This window comes from Mobula hypostoma, chromosome 3, assembly GCF_963921235.1.
Source record: "Mobula hypostoma chromosome 3, sMobHyp1.1, whole genome shotgun sequence".
In the NCBI taxonomy this organism is placed as follows: Eukaryota; Metazoa; Chordata; class Chondrichthyes; order Myliobatiformes; family Myliobatidae; genus Mobula; species Mobula hypostoma.
The window spans coordinates 61,007,479-61,027,451 of NC_086099.1; the positions used below are offsets into that span (position 1 = coordinate 61,007,479).

At 43.2% G+C, this 19,973-nt stretch overlaps 1 protein-coding gene across 2 annotated transcripts in view; it reads left to right on the forward strand.

Moving 5' to 3' along the window:
- The window catches only part of scfd2 (sec1 family domain containing 2), a 303,002-nt gene that overhangs the window by 135,859 nt on the left and 147,170 nt on the right, over nucleotides 1-19,973 (forward strand). For both annotated transcript variants that reach the window (XM_063043149.1, XM_063043148.1), the window contains exon 5: nucleotides 11,474-11,723. In XM_063043149.1, the coding sequence (XP_062899219.1) occupies nucleotides 11,474-11,723 (250 nt within the window). The remainder of the gene's footprint in view (nucleotides 1-11,473; nucleotides 11,724-19,973) is intronic.

Sequence of the window (19,973 nt, forward strand, 5' to 3'; positions counted from 1 at the left end):
GATTTGTTTTAAAGTAACCGCTATAACCTATAGAATAAGGTTTGTAAAAGTTATTACATTTCACTGCTTAACAGAAAATCTAAAATATCAAAAACTGGCATGCAGTTGTTAGCCAGGATTAGTTTTATGATTAATTTTAATTTTAAAATTAATGTTATTAATTTGTATCAGTTGGAACCCATTGACTCTCACTGTAACTTCTTCCATTCTGGGTTCAGTACGGACTCCTTTCAGTTTTCTGCTTCAACTGTTCTGATGATGTTTTCTTTCATACTATGCTTCCAATATTGCTTCCCTTCCCCTTAGCTTCCCTTCTGCATTTCACACACTTCCCACTCCTCCTGATTCCTCCAACCATAGGTTTCCATGCACTTAACTTCCATCTGATCAGCTTTCCCATTCAGCAGATCATTGACTGTCACAACTAACATTTCCAGCCAACACAATTTCACCTCCAAATTCATCTCCTGTTTGTGCTTTCTGAGAGACTTCCTTTTACATCATTTCTTGAGATTGAGGATGACTTGCTTCTAATCTTGATTTATGGAATCAGAGATGGCTAATGAGGCCAATGTGGGAGTTAGGCTCTTCCACACATTATGCAGGTAGTGGTCAATGAGAAATGTGGGCAGTAATTTGAAAATTGGTGTGCTCTATCTGCCACTTATGCAGTGCCTCTGTTTGCTCCGTGTCTCAATACCATCCAAGTGTTCTTTTAACATTTTAAGTGGTCATTACCACTTAAATATTGCTTTCCCACCGATTTCCCTGTTTTTTTTTTCCCAAAGAGGCACTGAATGCATCCTTGGTATTTTCCCCTCTGTTTGCTGTCTCATTCCGTGATATGGCTTTGAATTTTGAAAGTTCACCATGAAGTGTATGCAAGCAATGTGGCCTGCCCAACATAACTAATTAACAGTAACTGGGGCCTTGATATTGGAAGTGTTGGCCTGGGAGAAGACACTGACATTAACTTTGACATTAACATTGGTTCACATGTTTTTTCAGTGAATGTGGCGTTCTTTGCAGTGAGAACATCGGCAGTATTTTCCAGTGCATTGAACTGTCTGCTACGGGTAGTTCAGAAGCATGAAGGAGGGCAGGGTTCACTGCTGTCTGGTAGATCATAAATTTTATCTTTGGTCTGAGGTACTGATTTTCATATACGCTTTTCAGTGGTCTGGTGAATTGAAAGTGGTGGCAGTGAGTGATATATTTGATATGTGCCCTGCCTTTGCCAACAGGTATTTTCCCAAAATATGGGAAATGGTCTACATTTTTCAGTGTATCACTATAAACTTTTAATGTCAAAGGGTAGTATGGTCCAGTAGGCATAAATTGGGGGAGGACCTTTGTCTTGCAAATGTTGAGTGTAAGGCCCATCTCATATATGCTTCAATGAAAACATTGATGATGATTTGGAGCTTCATCTACAAAGAGGGGCATTATTTTTTTTCCTGATTGGTGTTGCTAGATTGAAGGACACTATGTATGTTCTATAACACCATAGCATTAGAACCTTATCAAGAACTAATCCAAGTATAACTCCAAAATTTCCCTTGCACTAATTTGTTTACAATTTCCTGAATCCTTGTTGCCTTTTGGATGTCACTTTGTTAGATTTATTTTGTAAGTCTAGGCCTGCAATGTTACTTTTCTTGGCATAAAAATGGATTTTGAGGATATTATAGGATATGTTCTATTAACTATATGCTGATCTGTTAGATCATTAATGTACAAATTATATTCAGACAACATATTGCTATCATCCACAAGAGAAAATCTGCAGATGCTGAAAATCAAAGCAATACACACAAAATGCTGGAGGAACACAGCAGGTATTCCATCTGTGTAACCTCCAACCTCATGGCATGAGCGTAGATTTCTCGATTGTTCGGTAATTGCCCCCTCCCTCCTTCGCCATTCCCCATTCCTATTTCCCTCTTTCACCTTATCTCCTTACCTGCTGATCACCTCCCCCTGTTGCTCCTCCCCCTTCCATTTCTTCCGTGGCCTTCTGTCCTCTCCTATCAGATTCCCCCTTCTCCAACTCTTTATCTCCTTCACCAATCGAGTTCCCAGCTCTTTACTTTACCTCACCCCCTCTCCCAGTTTCACCTATCACCTACCACCTTGTTCTTCTCTTCCCCTCCCCACCCCCACCTTGCTACTCTGATTTCTTTTTTTTTCCAGTTCAGATGAAGGGTCTGACCCGAAACATCAACTGTTTACTCTTTACCATAGATGCTGCCTGGCTTGCTGAGTTCCTCCAGCATTTTGTGTGTGTTGTATTGCTATCACCCTGCAGCTAAAACTATCCTTTACACCAGGGTTTCCCTGCCTGGGATCCACAGACCTTTGCTTAATGGAATTGGTCCATGACATGGGGCAGGAGTGACCTGTACAAATAGGACAGGTTGCACTTGAATCCAAGGGAGACCAATATCCTGGCGGAGAGGTTTGCGCTAAGGCTACTGGGGAGAGTTTAAACTAGAATTGCTGGGGGATGGGAACCAAGAAGAAGAGACAGAGGAAGGGGCTGTTGACTCACAAATAGAGAAAGTTTGGAGACAGTGCAAGAGGGAGGATAGGCAGGTGACAGAGAAAGGATGCGCCCAGACCGATGGTTTGAGATGTGTCTATTTTAATGCAAGGAGTATTATGAACAAAGCAGATGAGCTTAGAGCGTGAATCAGTACTTGGAGCTATGATGTTGTGGCCATTACAGAGACTTGGATGGCTCAGGGGCAGGAATGGTTACTTCGAGTGCCAGGCTTTAGGTGTTTCAGAAAGGACAAGGAGGGAGACAAAAGAGGTGGGGGCGTGGCACTGTTGATCAGAGATAGTGTCACGGCTGCAGAAAAGGAGGAAGACATGGAGGGATTGTCTAGAGAGTCAATGTGGGTAGAAGTTAGGAACAGGAAGGGGTCAATAACTCTACTGGGTGTTTTTAATAGACCACCCAATAGTAACAGGGACATCGAGGAGCAGATAGGGTGACAGATTCTGGAAAGGTATAATAATAACAGGGCTGTCGTGGTGGGAGATTTTAATTTCCCAAATATCGATTGGCATGGCCCTAGAACGAGGGATTTAGATGGGGTGGAGTTTGTTAGGTGTGTCCAGGAAGGTTTCTTGACACAAAACGTAGATAAGCGAACTGGAGGAGAGGCTGTACTTGATCTGGTATTGGGAAATGAACCTGGTCAGGTGTCAGATCTCTCAGTGGGAGAGCATTTTGGAGATAGTGATCACAATTCTATCTCCTTTACCACAGCAACAGACAAGTTAGGAAAGCGTTTAATTGGAGTAAGGGGAAATGTGAAGCTATCAGGCAGGAACTTGGAAGCACAAATTGGGAACAGATGTTCTCAGGGAAATGTACGGAAGAAATGTGGCAAATGTTTAGGGGATATTTGCATGGAGTTCTGCATAGGTACATTTCAATGAAACAGGGAAAGGATGGTAGGGTACAAGAACCGTGGTGTACAAAGGCTGTTATAAATCTAGTCAAGAAGAAAAGAAAAGCTTAGGAAAGATTCAAAAAACTGTGTTATGATAGGAATCTAGATGATTACTAGGTGAGTAGGAAGGAGCTTAAGAATGAAATTAGGAGAGCCAGAAAGGGCCATGAGAAGGCCTTGGCAGACAGGATTAAGGAAAACCCCAAGGCATTCTACAAGTATGTGAAGAGCAAGAGGATAAGACGTGAGAGAATAGGACCAATCAAGTGTGACAGTAGAAAAGTGTGTGGAACCGGAGGAGATAGCAGAGGTACTTAATGAGTACTTTGCTTCAGTATTCACTATGGAACAGGATCTTGGCAATTGTAGGGATGACTTACAGCAGACTGAAAAGTTTGAGCATGTAGATATTAAGAAAGAGGATGTGCTGGAGCTTTTGGAAAGCACCAAGTTGGATAAGTCGCCGGGACTGGATGAGATGTACCTCAGGCTACTGTGGGAGGTGAGGGAGGAGATTGCTGAGCCTCTGGCAATGATCTTTGCATCATCAATGGTGACGGAAGAGGTTCCGGAGGATTGGAGGGTTGCGGATGTTGTTCCATTATTCAAGAAAGGGAGTAGAGATAGCCCAGGAAATTAGAGACTAGTGAGTCTTACTTCAGTGATTGGTACGTTGATGGAGAAGATCCTGAGAGGCAGGATCTATGAACAGTTGGAGAAGCATAATATGATTAGGAATAGTCAGGGTGACTTTGTGAAAGGCAGGTCATGCCTTACGAGCCTGATTGAATTTTTTGAGGATGTGACTAAACACAATGATGAAGGTAGAGCAGCAGATGTAATGTATATGGATTTCAGCAAGGCATCTGACAAAGTACCCAATGCAAGGCTTATTGAGAAAGTAAGGGGACATTACTTTGTGGATCCAGAACTGGCTTGCCCACGGAAGGCAAAGAGTGGGTGTAGATGGGTCATATTTTGCATGGAGGTCGGTCACTGGTGATGTACCTCAGGGATCTGTTCTGGGGCCCCTACTCTTCATGATTTTTATAAATGACCTGGATGAAGAAGTGGAGGGATGGGTTAGCAAATTTTCTGATGATACAAAGGTTGGAGGTGTTGTGGATAGTGTGGAGGGCTGCCAGGGGTTACAGCGGGACATCGATAGGATGCAAAACTGGGCTGAGTAGTGGCAGATGGAGTTCAACCCAGATAAGTGTGAGGTAGTTTATCTTGATAGGGCACATATGATGGCAGAATATAGTATTAATGGTAAGACTCTTGGCAGTGTGGAGGATCAGAGGGATCATGGGGTCCAAGTCCATAAGACACTCAAAGTTGCTGTGCAGGTTGACTCTGTGGTTAAGAAAGCAAACGGTGCATCATTGGCCTTTATCAATCGTGGGATTGAGTTTAGGAGCCGAGAGGTAATGTTGCAGCTATATTGGACCCTGGTCAGACCCCACTTGGAGTACTGTGCTCAGTTCTGGTCGCCTTACTATAGGAAGGATGTGGAAACCATAGAAAGTGTGCAGAGGAGATTTACAAGGATGTTGCCTGGATTAAGGAGCATGCCTTATGAGAATCGGTTGAGTGAACTTGGCCTTTTCTCCGTGGAGCGATGGAGGATGAGAGGTGACCTGATAGAGGTGTATAAGATGATAAGAGGCATTGATCATGTGGATAGTCAGAGGCTTTTTCCCAGGGCTGAAGTGGCTAGCATGAAAGGGCACAGTTTTAAGGTGCTTGGAAGTAGGTACAGAGGAGATATCAGGGGTAAGTTTTCTTTGCAGAGAGAGGTGAGAGCATGGAATGGGCTGCCGGCGACGGCAGTGGAGGCAGATATGATAGGGTCTTTTAAGAGACTCCTTGACAGGTACATGGAGCTCAGAAAAATAGAGGGCTATGGGTAGCCCCAGGTAATTTCTAAGGTAAGGATATGTTCAGCACAGCTTTGTGGGCCCAAGGGCCTGTATTGTGCTCTAGGTTTTCTATGTTTCTATGACATAAAAAAGATGGGAACCCCTGCTTTGAGCTATCAACAATTCCACCAGTATTCATGTTATCTCTGAATTTAGAGATAACACCTCCTATATTTGTTGGGCCAAAGGGGTTTGTTACAGTCCTGTATCTCTAAATAGAAATCAGAAAAGAAATACGTCCAGATCATTCATATACGAGGGGTGATTGATAAGTTTGTGGCCTAAGGTAGAAGGAGTCAATTTTAGAAAACCCAGCACATTTTTCCTACATTTACACACTTAGTCCAGCGGTCGTGGAGCATACGGATCCCTTCTTTGTAGAAGTCGGCATCTTGGACCTCCAGAGGTGGTCCACAGCAGGGGTGATTGATAGGTTTGTGCCCTAAGGTAGAAAGAGGTGAGTTATTAACTTCAAACTTTCTGCCTTTTCACTCAAAGAGTTGAACTGCACGTGCGTGTAACAAGAGCTGTATAACTCATCTCCTTCTACCCAAGGCCACAAACGTATCAATCACCCCTGCTGTGGACCACCTGGAGGTCCAAGAGGCTCTCGTTACATGAGAGGATCATGGGACAGGAGGCCCAGGGAGAAGGAAAAAGGGCGGGGGGGGGGACCCAGAGGATGGGCAAGGGGTATAGTCAGAGGGACAGAGGGAGAAAAAGCCGAGAGAGAGAAAGAATGTATGTATATAAATAAATAACGGATGAGGTACGAGGGGGAGGTGGGGCATTAGCGGAAGTTAGAGAAGTCAATGTTCATGCCACCAGGTTGGAGGCTACCCAGACGGAATATAAGGTGTTTTCCTCCAACCTGAGTGTGGCTTCATCTTTACAGTAGAGGAGGCCGTGGATAGACATATCAGAATGGGAATGGGATGTGGAATTAAAATGTGTGGCCACTGGGAGATCCTGCTTTCTTTGGCGGACAGAGCGTAGGTGTTCAACAGAACGATCTCCCAGTCTGCGTCAGGTCTCGCCAATATATAAAAGGCCACATCGGGAGCACCGGACACAGTATATCACCCCAGCCGACTCACAGGTGAAGTGTCGCCTCACCTGGAAGGACTGTCTCGGGCCCTGAATGGTGGTAAGAGAGGAAGTGTAAGGGCATGTTCTGCTTACAAGGATAAGTGCCAGGAGGGAGATCAGTGGGAAGGGATGGGGAGGACGAATGGACAAGGGAGTCGAGTAGGGAGCGATCCCTGTGGAAAGCAGAGGGAAAGGGGAGGGAAAGGTGTGCTTAGTGGTGGGATCCCGTTGGAGGTGGCGGAAGTTACGGAGAATAATATGTTGGACCTGGAGGCTGGTGGGGTGGTAGGTGAGGACCAGGGGAACCCTATTCCTAGCGGGGTGATGGGAGAATGGTCTGAGAGCAGATGTGCGTGAAATGGGGGAGATGCGTTTGAGAGCAGAGTTGATGGTGGAGGAAGGGAAGCCCCTTTCTTTAAAAAAGGAGGACATCTCCCTCATCCTGGAATGAAAAGCCTCATCCTGAGAGCAGATGCGGCGGAGACAGAGGAATTGTGAGAAGGGGATGGCATTTTTGCAAGAGACAGGGTGACAAGAGGAATAGTCCAGATAGCTGTGAGAGTCAGTAGGCTTATAGTAGACATCAGTAGATAAGCTGCCTCCAGAGATAGAGACAGAAAGATCTAGAAAGGGGAGGGAGGTGTCGGAAATGGACCAGGTAAACTTGAGGGCAGGGTGAAAGTTGGAAGCAAAGTTAATGAAGTCAACGAGCTCAGTATGCGTGCAGGAAGCAGCGCCAATGCAGTTGTCGATGTAGCGAAGGAAAAGTGGGGGACGGATACCAGAATAGGTTTGGAACATAGATTGTTCCACAAAGCCAACAAAAAGACAGGCATAGCTAGGACCCATACAGTTGCCCATAGCTACACCTTTAGTTTGGAGGAAGTGGGAGGAGCCAAAGGAGAAATTATTAAGAGTAAGGACTAATTCCGCTAGACGGAGCAGAGTGGTGGTAGAGGGGAACTGATTAGGTCTGGAATCCAAAAAGAAGCGGAGAGCTTTGAGACCTTCCTGATGGGGGATGGAAGTATATAGGGACTGGACGTCCATGGTGAAAATAAAGCGGTGGGGGCCAGGGAACTTAAAATCATCGAGAAGTTTAAGAGCGTGAGAAGTGTCACGAACATAGGTAGGAAGGGATTGAACAAGGGGGGATAAAACCGTGTCGAGGTGTGCAGAAATGAGTTCGGTGGGGCAGGAGCAAGCTGAGACAATAGGTTTGCCAGGACAGGCAGGTTTGTGGATCTTGGGTAGGAGGTAGAAACGGGAAGTGCGAGGTGTGGAAACTATAAGGTTGGTAGCAGTGGATGGGAGATCCCCTGAGCGGATAAAGTTAGTGATGGTGTGGGAGACAATGCCCTGGTGCTCCTTAGTGGGGTCACGATCGAGGGGTAAATAAGAGGAGGTATCTGCGAGTTGTCACTGTGCCTCGGCAAGGTAGAGGTCAGTACGCCAGACTACAACAGCACCCCCCCTTATCGGCGGGTTTAATGGTAAGGTTAGGATTAGTGCGGAGGGAGTAGAGAGCAGAGCGTTCCGAAGGAGTGAGGTTGGAATGGGAACAAGGTGCGGTGAAGTCGAGATGGTTGAGTCCCGTCAGCAGTTAGCAATAAAGAGATCCAGAGCAGGCAGAAGACCAGTGCGGAGTGTCCATGAAGAGGAGGAGGGTTGAAGATGGGAGAAGGGGTCATCGGTGGGGGTGGAAGAGTCCTTGCCGAAGAAGTAGGCTCGGAGACGGAGACAGCGGAAGATGAGTTCCACATCATGGCGAACGCGGAACCCGCTGAGGTGTGGGCGAAGGGGGACAAAGGTGAGGCCCTTACTGAGGACAGAGCGCTCTGCCTCAGGCAGTTGAAGGTCAGAGGGGATGGTAAAGACCCTGCATGGATGAGAACTGGGATCAGAGGGGGGAGGGGGGAGGCTGGGAGTGTCAGTGGAGAGGGGAGGGTTGGGGTGAGAGGAAGATGGAGCCTCTGAGGGCCCAGGAGCTGACGGTGGGATCTGATGGAGACGGGGTTGCAGAGTGGTAGTGGGGGAAGGGGAGACGGGAGTCACAATAGCAGCACATAAAGACCCGGCCTAGAGTTCAGGGCTGGAGTCGCAATTGGTGGTTGCGCAATCGCTTTGAAGGTGTCCATGGTCATTGCTGGAGTCCGGGTTTTGAGTATGCCCTGAGGTGTTGGAGCTGGCGAGATCAATGGCAGGGGCCGCAATCTGAAGTTCATGCCTGCTCGCGTCGGGGCCAGCAGGCTCTGGCGCCTGCAGATGTAAGACATGATAAAGTCAAAAAAAACAGCGATTGCAGGCATGGATCCGACAGAGGATGAAATGACGAGTAGGACCATTACAGACGGCGAAGAAAGTGTCCCGAAGGTGTGGAAGGGTCTGGGATAGGGACACCAAATACCTCCTCATGGCAGAGAGTGTCACCTTCAGAGCTTGACGGGAGAAGCAATGAGAGGCAGAGTAAATAAAATGTGAGTACCTGGGATCCTCAGAAGGTCCAAATTGAGAGGCTCGAAAACAAATCCTAAAGCCAACTGGAGTAAGTTGGCGACGGAGGCACGTTCCAAGAAAGGATATATGGCCGTGATAGCGAGCCATATATCCCTCCATCCCTCCCCCTCCTGTCTTCTCCTATCATTTTGGATCTCCCCCTCCCCCTCCCCCTCCCACTTTCAAATCTCTTACTAGCTCTTCCTTCAGTTAGTCCTGACGAAAGGTCTCAGCCCGAAACGTCGACTGTACCTCTTCCTAGAGATGCTGCCAGGCCTGCTGCGTTCACCAGCAACTTTGATGTGTGTTGCTTGAATTTCCAGCATCTGCAGAATTCCTCGTGTTTACATTTTGAACGTACTGATTTCATTGTGTCCAGTGGATGTGGCTTGTTCTGTATAGTGACATTCTAAGACGCAGGAGCAGAATTAAGGATTTTGCCGATCGAATCTGCGCAACCATTCAATGATAACTGATATATTTTCCCTCTCAAACCCATTCTCCTTCCTCCCCCCCCCCCAGTAACCTCTGATGCTCTTGCTAATGAAGAACTTTATAATTTCCACTTTATGACTTGGTCTTCATAGCAGCTGTCTGTGGCAGTGAATTCCACAGATTCACCAACTCTGGCTAAATAAATTTGTCCTCATCTCAGTTACAAGGGACATTCTTCTATTCTGAGGCTGTGCTCTCTGGTCCCAGGTTCTATCACTATTGGAAACATACTTTCCACATTCACTCTGTCCAGGCCTTTCAACATTTGGTCAGTTTCAATGAGATCCTCTCTCATTCTTCTAAACTCCAATGAGTAAGGCCCAGAACTATCAAACATTCCACATACATTAACCCTTTCATTCCATGGGTCATTCTCATAAATGTCTTCTGGACCTTCCCCAGTGCCAGCACATCCTTTCTGAGATAAAGGGCCCAAAATTGCTCACAATACTCTATATTTGGTGTTACCAATGTCTTATAAAGCCTCAGAATTATATCCTTATCCTCTGGAAATGAATGCTAATACAGTGTTAATTAAGCAATCGATTAATCGGGGTAGCCCTTATATGGGACAGCTCTTAAAGAACAAAACCTAATCAAGAAAATAGCCAGGGTTCTCTTTGTTTATATGCTACTTAATTGGCCCAGGAGACTTGCCAAAAAGTTTCTAACTGGCATCAGTAGTGTGTGTTTGTATTCAAAAATCAGCAATTTTTGTTATTAATACTTGGAGGGAAACAAACAGTAAGGAAATTCAGAGTTGTTTTGCTCACTGCAGATTCACACATTCAAGCTTGAGATGCTAGAAATGACTGGGAGTGAAAATGAAACATTTCACTACTTTTAACAAGTTAGAAACTACGAATAATTTGAAGGTATCTACATCATTTTGAATGTTAGAATGGAAATGATTTAGAGGTAGTAATTGTCAGAAACATTGTATGAAGATAGTCTGTTATCTGTGCTAGATGTCTGTGCTGATTTTGTTCATTTACAGTCAATCAAAAGAACACAGCAGTGTACTCCAATGAATTCCTCCAATAACTGTTAGGAACTAATACATAGTTTTATAGTACTATATAGTTCTAATTAGTTCTGTGTTTCACTTAAGTACATAATGTGTTACTCAAATAGTTCTTTTTTTTTAATGCCTTTTAAACTATTTCTATGAAACTTAGGCTACTGGAGCAGCTGTTTAATTGGGCCAAAATGTACCTGTACTGGTCCTGATGTGTCCTAGTTAACCGGAATCCACTATACTGCCTTCTTTACTACTGACTCAATCTGCAAGTTAACCTTCAGGGAATCCTGCACTAGGACTCCCAAATCCTCTTGCACCTCCAATCTCTTAACATGCTCCTCATTTAGAAAATAGTCTACACCTTTATTCCTTCTGCTAAAGTGCATGACCATACACTTCCCTGCGCTATATTCCATCTGCACTATATGCTACTAAGGTGCATGACCGTACACTTCCCCGCACTATATTCCATCTGCCTTTTCTTTGCCCATTCTCCCAATCTGTCTAAATCCTTCTGCAATCTCCCTGCTTACTCGACACTACCAGACCCTCCACTTATTTCTTTGTCATCTTCAGCAAAGTCATCAATTTCATCAACCAGATTATTAATATATAACATTGAAAAGTAGTGAACCCACCACTGAATCCAGTGGATCATTACCTGAGATTAGACTCTGCAGTATATATCACTTAATAATTGAAGTTGTTAAGAATTATAGTAAATAGTTGAGAAATAATCTGACTAATATAAGAATTGGGCTATCTAATGCAAAGAACCTAGTCCTTGTATAGCATTTTTATAGTCATTTCATGGCATTTTATCCAAAACATTCATCGTGCTTCTTTTTAAGTGTTTTCTGCATTTCATAGGTATAGTTCCGTTAAACTGCTTTAAATTTTGAAGTTTGAAATACTGTATAAACCTTCTGAAAAAATTAGTTGTTTTACACTGAAATTAAAAATTGTTCAATTCTTTTGTTTTGTAGACCTTGGAGCATTCCGATTTGTCATGTGTTTTAACCCAACTTCTGTCCTTAATCAAGTCCCATGAGAAAAGGGACCCCTCTGATTTCAACCTGGAAGAAGTTCTTGTTCTGTTGGTTTTCATCTACTCTGTGGTAGGAGAACACAAGTTGGACAGCACAACGGATAAAGCTGAATGCGAGGTCAAAAAAGCCTTGTTGTGGTCATTGTGTGCTGAACCTAATTTACCTCAAGCACTCCAGGAAATGACAGGTGGGTTTGAATTCCATTGGGTGCAGCTAAAGCTGGAATGTCATAACAATTATACCAACAATGTACAAAAAACAAAACAGAGTTTGGCTGATATTTATTATGTAGGCCTCATCAGAGACGTTCTGTGAGTACTGATCCTGATGATTCTGTAACAATGTGGAAATGTGTCAAGTATTTATTTCTCATTAGTTGAGGAAAAAATGACCACAATTTACAAGACTGCAGAAAAAAATATTTTAAAGGTATTGCCATACATTGAAGTGATATTAGCACAACGATTCAAAAATTAAGATATATCCTCTAAGTTTGGATTAGGCATGCTGCATATCAGCTTGTTATCTAAAATATCTTTCAAGTTTGCTTATTGCCTTCAAATCTGTGCGCATCAATCTATACCATGTGAGCAAATCCTGAAAGGAACATGTTACTGTGACCACAGGGATAGGTGCTTCAGCCACAGCTATGTGTGATCTTTGTCACTGATTTGTCTGAGAAAACAGGATGTAAATTTTCAAGTTAGCTGACAATACCAAACTGGCTGTGATTGTCAGTACTCGGCTTCAGGAGGACATGAGCAAGCTGAGTGAGTGGACAACAATTTGATAGATCGAAAATAATGTTAGAAAATATGAGTTTACTCATTTTGGTGTTCAAAATAGTGAAATAGGGCATCTTAAATGGTGAAGAGGGTATTGCTGTTAAAAGGGAAGAAGTCACTGAAAACTAACAGGCAGGTGCAAGAAGTGTTGAAGATGGTAAATAATATATTGACCTTTACTACATAAGAATTTTATTAAGGAGTTTGGAAGTCTTACTGCAATTTTAACCACACCTAGAGTACTGTTCATATATAGTTTTGGACTCTTTTCCTAAGTAACGATGCATTTCCTGTAGAGGAAGGACAGCCAAGTTACAGTTTGCAGAATGAGGAGAATTTGCGTGGATTGGTGTTATGGTTTCTGGAGTTTAGAAGAATGAGAAAATATCTCACTTAAACTTAGAAAATTAATAAAGGGATTAGCAGATTAGATGCAGGATGGTTATTTTCCCCTTTTTGAGGTGATTAAGATCAAAGACTCTGCTTGAAAATGAGGGATGTGCCATTTGAGAAATTGCTCTACTCAATGTGTGTGAACATCCAGAATTCGCTTTCCGAGTAGAGCTGGAAAATGGCACTGATATAGAAAATCATACAGGAATGGTTGAACAGGCTTGAGGGTAAAATGACTTATTTCAGCTTCTATTTAATATGTTCGTAGCTTCTAAATCTGTATTACTTTATCTTCTTGTGGAATTATTATCTAATAATGAGACAAGCTTGTTTCCATTGCCTCTTTCATGTGTTATTATTTAATGACTTTTCCCCATAGCAGTATTATTACAACCAAAGGCCCTAAATTTTGGATAGGTGTTAATAAGTTTGGAGGGAATTCAAAGACTTTTACACCCAGAAGGTTGTTAGTAACTGGGTTGAACTACCTGAGTTGCTGATGGAAGTAAGTACTGTCACATCATTAAGTAGCTTCTACTGTATGAGCATTTGAATCAGGAACATATAAAAGGCTACAGACCAATTGCTGGTAAATGGGATGAAGTCTTGATGGTTAGCCTAAATATAGAGGGGCAATAGGCCTGTTTCTGTGCTGTATGACTCCATGATCTAACTGACAAAGCCCTGAAATGCACTTTCCTCGTTTCCTCGGCTGAAGAACATTTCTGGGGTAGAGCTTTTTCTCTGCTCTGCCAGAGCTTGTGCCACTTCTACACAATACCATTTCCAGGATGCATAGCCCCCTTGAAATGTTTCCCTTCTTTCCATGAGTGAGTGGATATGGTGGGTGTGGATACGGAATCAGCAGGATTCAGCTCATTAGCATTTGTTTGCTAGTGTCTGTATCAGTTGCCTTGTGTAGCAGCTGGATTTAAACACTTAGCTCTTCGTCATGATGTAAGAACTAAGACAGGAGTGGGAAGCATGATATTTGCTTACTTCGGTAACCTTACAGAGCCTCCTCCATTGCCAGCATTTGTAATCAAACAAAAACAAAATATAACAAATCATCTTTAGGATGTAGATTAGCATTAGCTGTATTATTTGAAATAGTTTTAAGTAGAGATAATTCCACTGGCTGTTATGTTAAATAAATAGCAAATGAACTTTTACTATGTTCACATCAATTCATTGCGAGAACAGACTGATGTTTCTGTCGATTTACTGCTAATAGCTGGTTCCTTTTGTTTCCTCTGCTACTTTTCATTAAGGGACAACTGTATTAAAACAAAGATTGACCCCATCATTTAACCATCCTTTGTCTACTTGTCACCAAATGGTAACTCACTGTTGACTTCTTGTTGTCTCACTGTCTTTTCAATTTATTCCAAACATTGTTCAGTATTAGCTGCATGGTGCTTCACATGCTGGTGCTACACTACAAACCTTTAGGAGTGAGTCTTTGTTATAGATCACTCAGTGACTGTTTATCTCTTAAGTCTGTTTTAGTTAAGGGCAACAAAAGCAAATGAACATTTGACAAAGAGTATTTACTATTGAAATCACAGCTTCATGGGAAGGGGAAAACACACTTATTTCCTGAAATGCGACTTCAATCAAATAATAAATATTAATCCTTGTATTCCATTCCTAATACCCTCTAGCATTGTGCTAGAGTTTCTTGAAATTTGAAAAAAAAAGTAATAATCTTAATGATATTGTTGTAAAAAGCCCTGGAAAGAAATTACGGAAGATTCAGAAGCTTGCTATAAATTTTCTTCCACCTGTTTCATTTGTTAGTTATAATCATATAAACGAAGGAGCAGAAGGCTATCTGGTGAAATATTGAGCAACGTTAGTCAGATAATGCAGTTCCTGGTATTGATAAACCATCTACTGTGAGGATTATTTGTCAAAGTTCAAAGTAAAATTATTATCAAAGTATACATATGTCACTGTGTACAACCCCGAGATTCATTTTCTTCCGGGCAATCACGGTAAATACAAGAAACATTAGATTCAATGAAAGACCACACCCAGTAGGACAGACAATAACCAATGTGCAAGGAAACACGAACCAGCTGCAAATACAAAAAAGAAAACAAAAGAAATAATAATAATAAATAAATAAGCAATAATTATTGAGAAGATGAGATGAAAGGACCTTGAAGGTGAGTCCGTTGCTTGTGGGAAGAGTTCAGTGATGGGGAGAGTGAAGTTGAGTCAAGTTATCCCCTCTGGTTGAAGAATCTGATGGTTGAGGTCTAATAACTGTTCCTAAACCTGGTGATATGGGTCCTGAAATTCCTGTACTACCTTCCTGATGGTAGTAGAGAGAAGAGAGAGTGGCCTGGATGGTGGCCATCCTTGATAATGGTTGCTGCTTTCCTGCACCACCGCTCCATATAGATGTGCTGAATGGTGGGAAGGGTTTGACCAGTGATGGACTAGGCTGTATCCACTACTTTTTATAAGCTTCTCCGTACAAGAGTATTGGTGTTTCCATACTAAGCCACGATGCAAGCAGTCAGTATACTCTCCACCACTATCTTTTGTCAAAGTCTTAGATAATCATCTGAGTCTGCAAATTCCTAAAGAAGTTGGGCAATCACTGGTGATACTTTCAGAAGAACCCACTAAGATGGAATGGGAAGATCAAGCATTCACCACAAATATTACTAGCTTGTACATTAGTAAGTTTACATTTTAATGAAGAGGGTATCATAATTATTTTATGCCTTTCAAATATCTTGGGTGTCCTAAACCAATTGCTTTTGAACTATAGTCACTACTGAAATGCAGCAAAAGTGGCAGCCAGTTTGCACACAGCAGGCTTTTACATAGAGCAGTTAAATGATCAGAATACAACCAACACACATCAAAGTTGCTGGTGAACGCAGCAGGCCATGCAGCATCTCTAGGAAGAGGTACGGTTGACGTTTCAGGCCGAGAGCCTTCGTCAGGACTAACTGAAGGAAGAGTGAGTAAGGGATTTGAAAGTTGGAAGGGGAGGGGGAGATCCAAAATGATAGGAGAAGACAGGAGGGGGAGGGATAGAGCCAAGAGCTGGACAGGTGATAGACAAAAGGGATACGAGAGGATCATGGGACAGGAGGTCCGGGAAGAAAGACAAGGGGGGGGGAGGAACCCAGAGGATGGGCAAGAGGTATATTCAGAGGGACAGAGGGAGAAAAAGGAGAGTGAGAGAAAGAATGTGTGCATAAAAATGAGTAACAGATGGGGTACGAGGGGGAGGTGGGGCCTTAGCGGAAGTTAGAGAAGTTGATGTTCATGCCATCAGGTTGGAGGCTACCCAGACGGAATATAAGGTGTTGTTCCTCCAACCTGAGTGTGGTTTCATCTTTACAGTAGAGGAGGCCGTGGATAGACATGTCAGAATGGGAATGGGATGTGGAATTAAAATGTGTGGCCACTGGGAGATCCTACTTTTTCTGGCGGACAGAGCGTAGATGTTCAGCAAAGCGGTCTCCCAGTCTGCGTCGGGTCCCGCCAATATATAAAAGGCCACATCGGGAGCACCGGACGCAGTATATCACCCCAGTCGACTCACAGGTGAAGTGTTGCCTCACCTGGAAGGACTGTTTGGGGCCCTGAATGGTGGTAAGGGAGGAAGTGTAAGGGCATGTGTAGCACTTGTTCCGCTTACACGGATAAGTGCCAGGAGGGAGATCAGTGGGGAGGGATGGGGGGGACGAATGGACAAGGGAGTTGTGTAGGGAGCGATCCCTGCGGAATGCAGAGAGAGGCGGAGAGGGAAAGATGTGCTTAGTGGTGGGATCCCGTTGGAGGTGGCGGAAGTTACGGAGAATAATATGTTGGACCCGGAGGCTGGTGGGGTGGTAGGTGAGGACCAGGGGAACCCTATTCCTAGTGGGGTGGCGGGAGGATGAAGTGAGAGCAGATGTACGTGAAATGGGGGAGATGCGTTTAAGAGCAGAGTTGATAGTGGAGGAAGGGAAGCCCCTTTCTTTAAAAAAGGAAGACATCTCCCTCGTCCTAGAATGAAAAGCCTCATCCTGAGAGCAGATGCGGCAGAGACGGAGGAATTGCGAGAAGGGGATGGCATTTTTGCAAGAGACAGGGTGAGAAGAGGAATAGTCCAGATAGCTGTGAGAGTCAGTAGGCTTATAGAAGACATCAGTGGATAAGCTGTCTCCAGAGACAGAGACAGAAAGATCTAGAAAGGGGAGGGAGGTGTCGGAAATGGACCAGGTAAACTTGAGGGCAGGGTGACAGTTGGAGGCAAAGTTAATAAAGTCAACGAGTTCTGCATGCGTGCAGGAAGCAGCGCCAATGCAGTCGTCGATGTAGCTAAGGAAAAGTGGGGGACAGATACCAGAATAGGCATGGAACATATGGAAATGATCAGAATATTTATTTTGGATGTTTTTTGTATGATTAACTTCTCTCTAAGGCTTTCTTAGTGTGCTTCCTCTATTTTCCTGCATGTGGGAAGACTTTTGCAGCTGCCATGCCTGATGTCAGAGCTTAGTGCATTGGCTGACGTATTATTTACCCATTACCTGTTGTTTGTAGTTCTGAACAATAAAGACAAGAAGCAAAGTAGTAAGGACAAATCAATATCCTTTACGAGTCGTTTTGATGTTGGATTCCCTGTGAATACTTACAATCCAAAAGAAAATGTAACTTTTTTTCATTCATCTGTTTTCTGTTATTTTGTGTTCCATAGCTTGTTTAAATATAGCTAGATCTAAAAGTATAATTAATGAAAACATTCATCTGTGATGTGGATTATTCAGTCACTATTTATTTTTGCCAGCTACGATAATTCTACTTGAATGACTGTTGACTACATAAATTCTTCATTCAACCAGAAACTGATGTAGTCATTTGTGTGGTGTACTTTGTTGCACAATTGTTATGAGAAAGTGAATCTGTTGTTTGATATTTTTTCCATATAGTTCTGACACAAGTTGATGAAAGGTATATTTTTATCTCAGTGAGCCAACTAGACCATATATCTAGCTCTTAAACAATGTCTCAGTGACTTGATGTGTAGTTTATTGACTTGGCCTATTCAGCAAGTTAGTACTTGAAACCAATTAAAATTCTCCTGTAAAATCCAAGCGGGCCCGGTCTAACTACCAGCAACACACATCAAAGTTGCTGGTGAATGCAGCAGGCCAGGCAGCATCTCTAGGAAGAGGTACAGTCGACGTTTCGGGCCGAGACCCTTCGTCAGGACTAACTGAAAGAAGAGCTAGTAAGAGATTTGAAAGTGGGAGGGGGAGGGGGAGATCCAAAATTATAGGAGAGGACAAGAGGGGGAGGGATGGAGCCAAGAGCTGGACAGGTGATTGGCAAAAGGGATATGAGAGGATCATGGGACAGGAGGCCTAGGGAGAAAGAAAAGGGGGAGGGGGGGAAAAACCCAGAGGATGGGCAAGGGGTATAGTCAGAGGGACAAAAAGGAGAGAGAGAAAAAGAATGTGTGTATATAAATAAATAACGGATGGGGTACGAGGGGGAGGTGGGGCATTAGCGGAAGTTAGAGAAGTCAATGTTCATGCCATCAGGTTGGAGGCTACCCAGACGGAATATAAGGTGTTGTTCCTCCAACCTGAGTGTGGCTTCATCTTTACAGTAGAGGAGGCTGTGGATAGACATATCAGAATGAGAATGGGCCTGTACTCGTTGGAGTTTAGAAGAATGAGGAGAGAATCTCATTGAAACCTATTGACTGAGTGGATGTGGAGAGGATGTTTCTTATAGTGGAGAAGCTTCAGAATAGAGGGACGTCCCTTTAGAACAGATCAGAGGAGGAATTTCTTTAGCCAGAGGGTGATGAATATGGAATTCTTTGTCACAGTCAGCTGTGGGGGCTAAATCATTGGGTGTATTTAAATCAAAGGTTGATAAGTTCTTGATTAGCAAGGGCTTCAAAGGTTACAGGGAGAAGGCAGGAGAATGACGTTGAGAGGGGTAATAAATCAACCATGATTGAATGGCAGAGCAGATGCGATGGGCCAAATGGCCAAATTCTGCTCCTATGTGTTATAGTCTTATGGTTAAGGATTGGTTGTAGAAAGATTTGCTGGTAATTTAATGCCAAAACCAAGTGGATGGAATCTTATGAGTAGGAGATGGGCATTATTCGGTACAGGGATCATTCAAATTCTACATGCCATTTCTCATCTGTAGCCTGCATATTATCCATTTTCCAAGTCTTGCTGTACTCTACTGCACTTTTTCACCTCTCTGCTCCAGATCAGTTAAGGGTGGCTTATTTCTTCCTCTGAAGGACATTATTGTTGTTTCGTTAGAACAACAGTGGATTCCAGTTAATTGGGACACATCGGGACCAGTACATTTTGGCCCAGTTAAGCAGCTGTCGCAATTAGCCAAAGTTTCATGGAAATAGTTAAGTGGTATAAAAAGACAAACTAACATTTAACTGAGTAATGAGCTATGTATGTAAATGAAATACAGAACAAATTGGAACACTACCAATGCCTCTACAGTGCTATAAAACTTTATTAGTTCCTAATAGTTATTGATAGAGGGATTTGGTTGACTGTAAATGAACAAAATCAAAGCAGTCACCTAGTGCAGATAATGGACTGTCTTCATACTATGCTATGTAACATTCAAGACGATTGTTGATGCCTTTGTAGTTGCTAACTTGTTGAAGTAGTGAAATCATTTCGTTTTTACTACTACCGTTTCTGGCATCTCCAAACCTGAATGCTTGAAACCACAGTGTGCAAAACAGTTCTGAATTGTTTTACTCCTTACTTGTCACCAGCTGTCACTGACACAAATCACTGCTTTTTGAACGCAAGCATGCTATGTAAGAACTGATTGCTCAAAGCTTGGTGTAGTGCCTGACCGCCATGCAAGTGCACCTGACTGATGCTAGTTAGAAACTGTTGGGCAACAGTCTCCTGCCACAATTAAGCACCATATTTTTTCAAATAAAAGAAGGGAATCCCAGCTATTTTATTGATTTAGTTTTTATTCTTTGAGTTGTCCCAAACATACGGATGCCCCAATTAACCAATATCGCAATGAATCAGAATCCATTGTATTTGTCAGTTTGCCAGGCAGCATCTGTGGAAAAGAGTATAGTCAATGTTTCAGGCCAAGACCCTTCATCGGGACAGGAGAAAAAAGATGAGTCAGATTAGAAGGTGGGGGAAGGGGAGGAGGAAACACAAGGTGATAGGTGAAACAGGGAAGTGGGGAGAGGTGAAGTAAAGAGCAAGGAAGTTGATTGG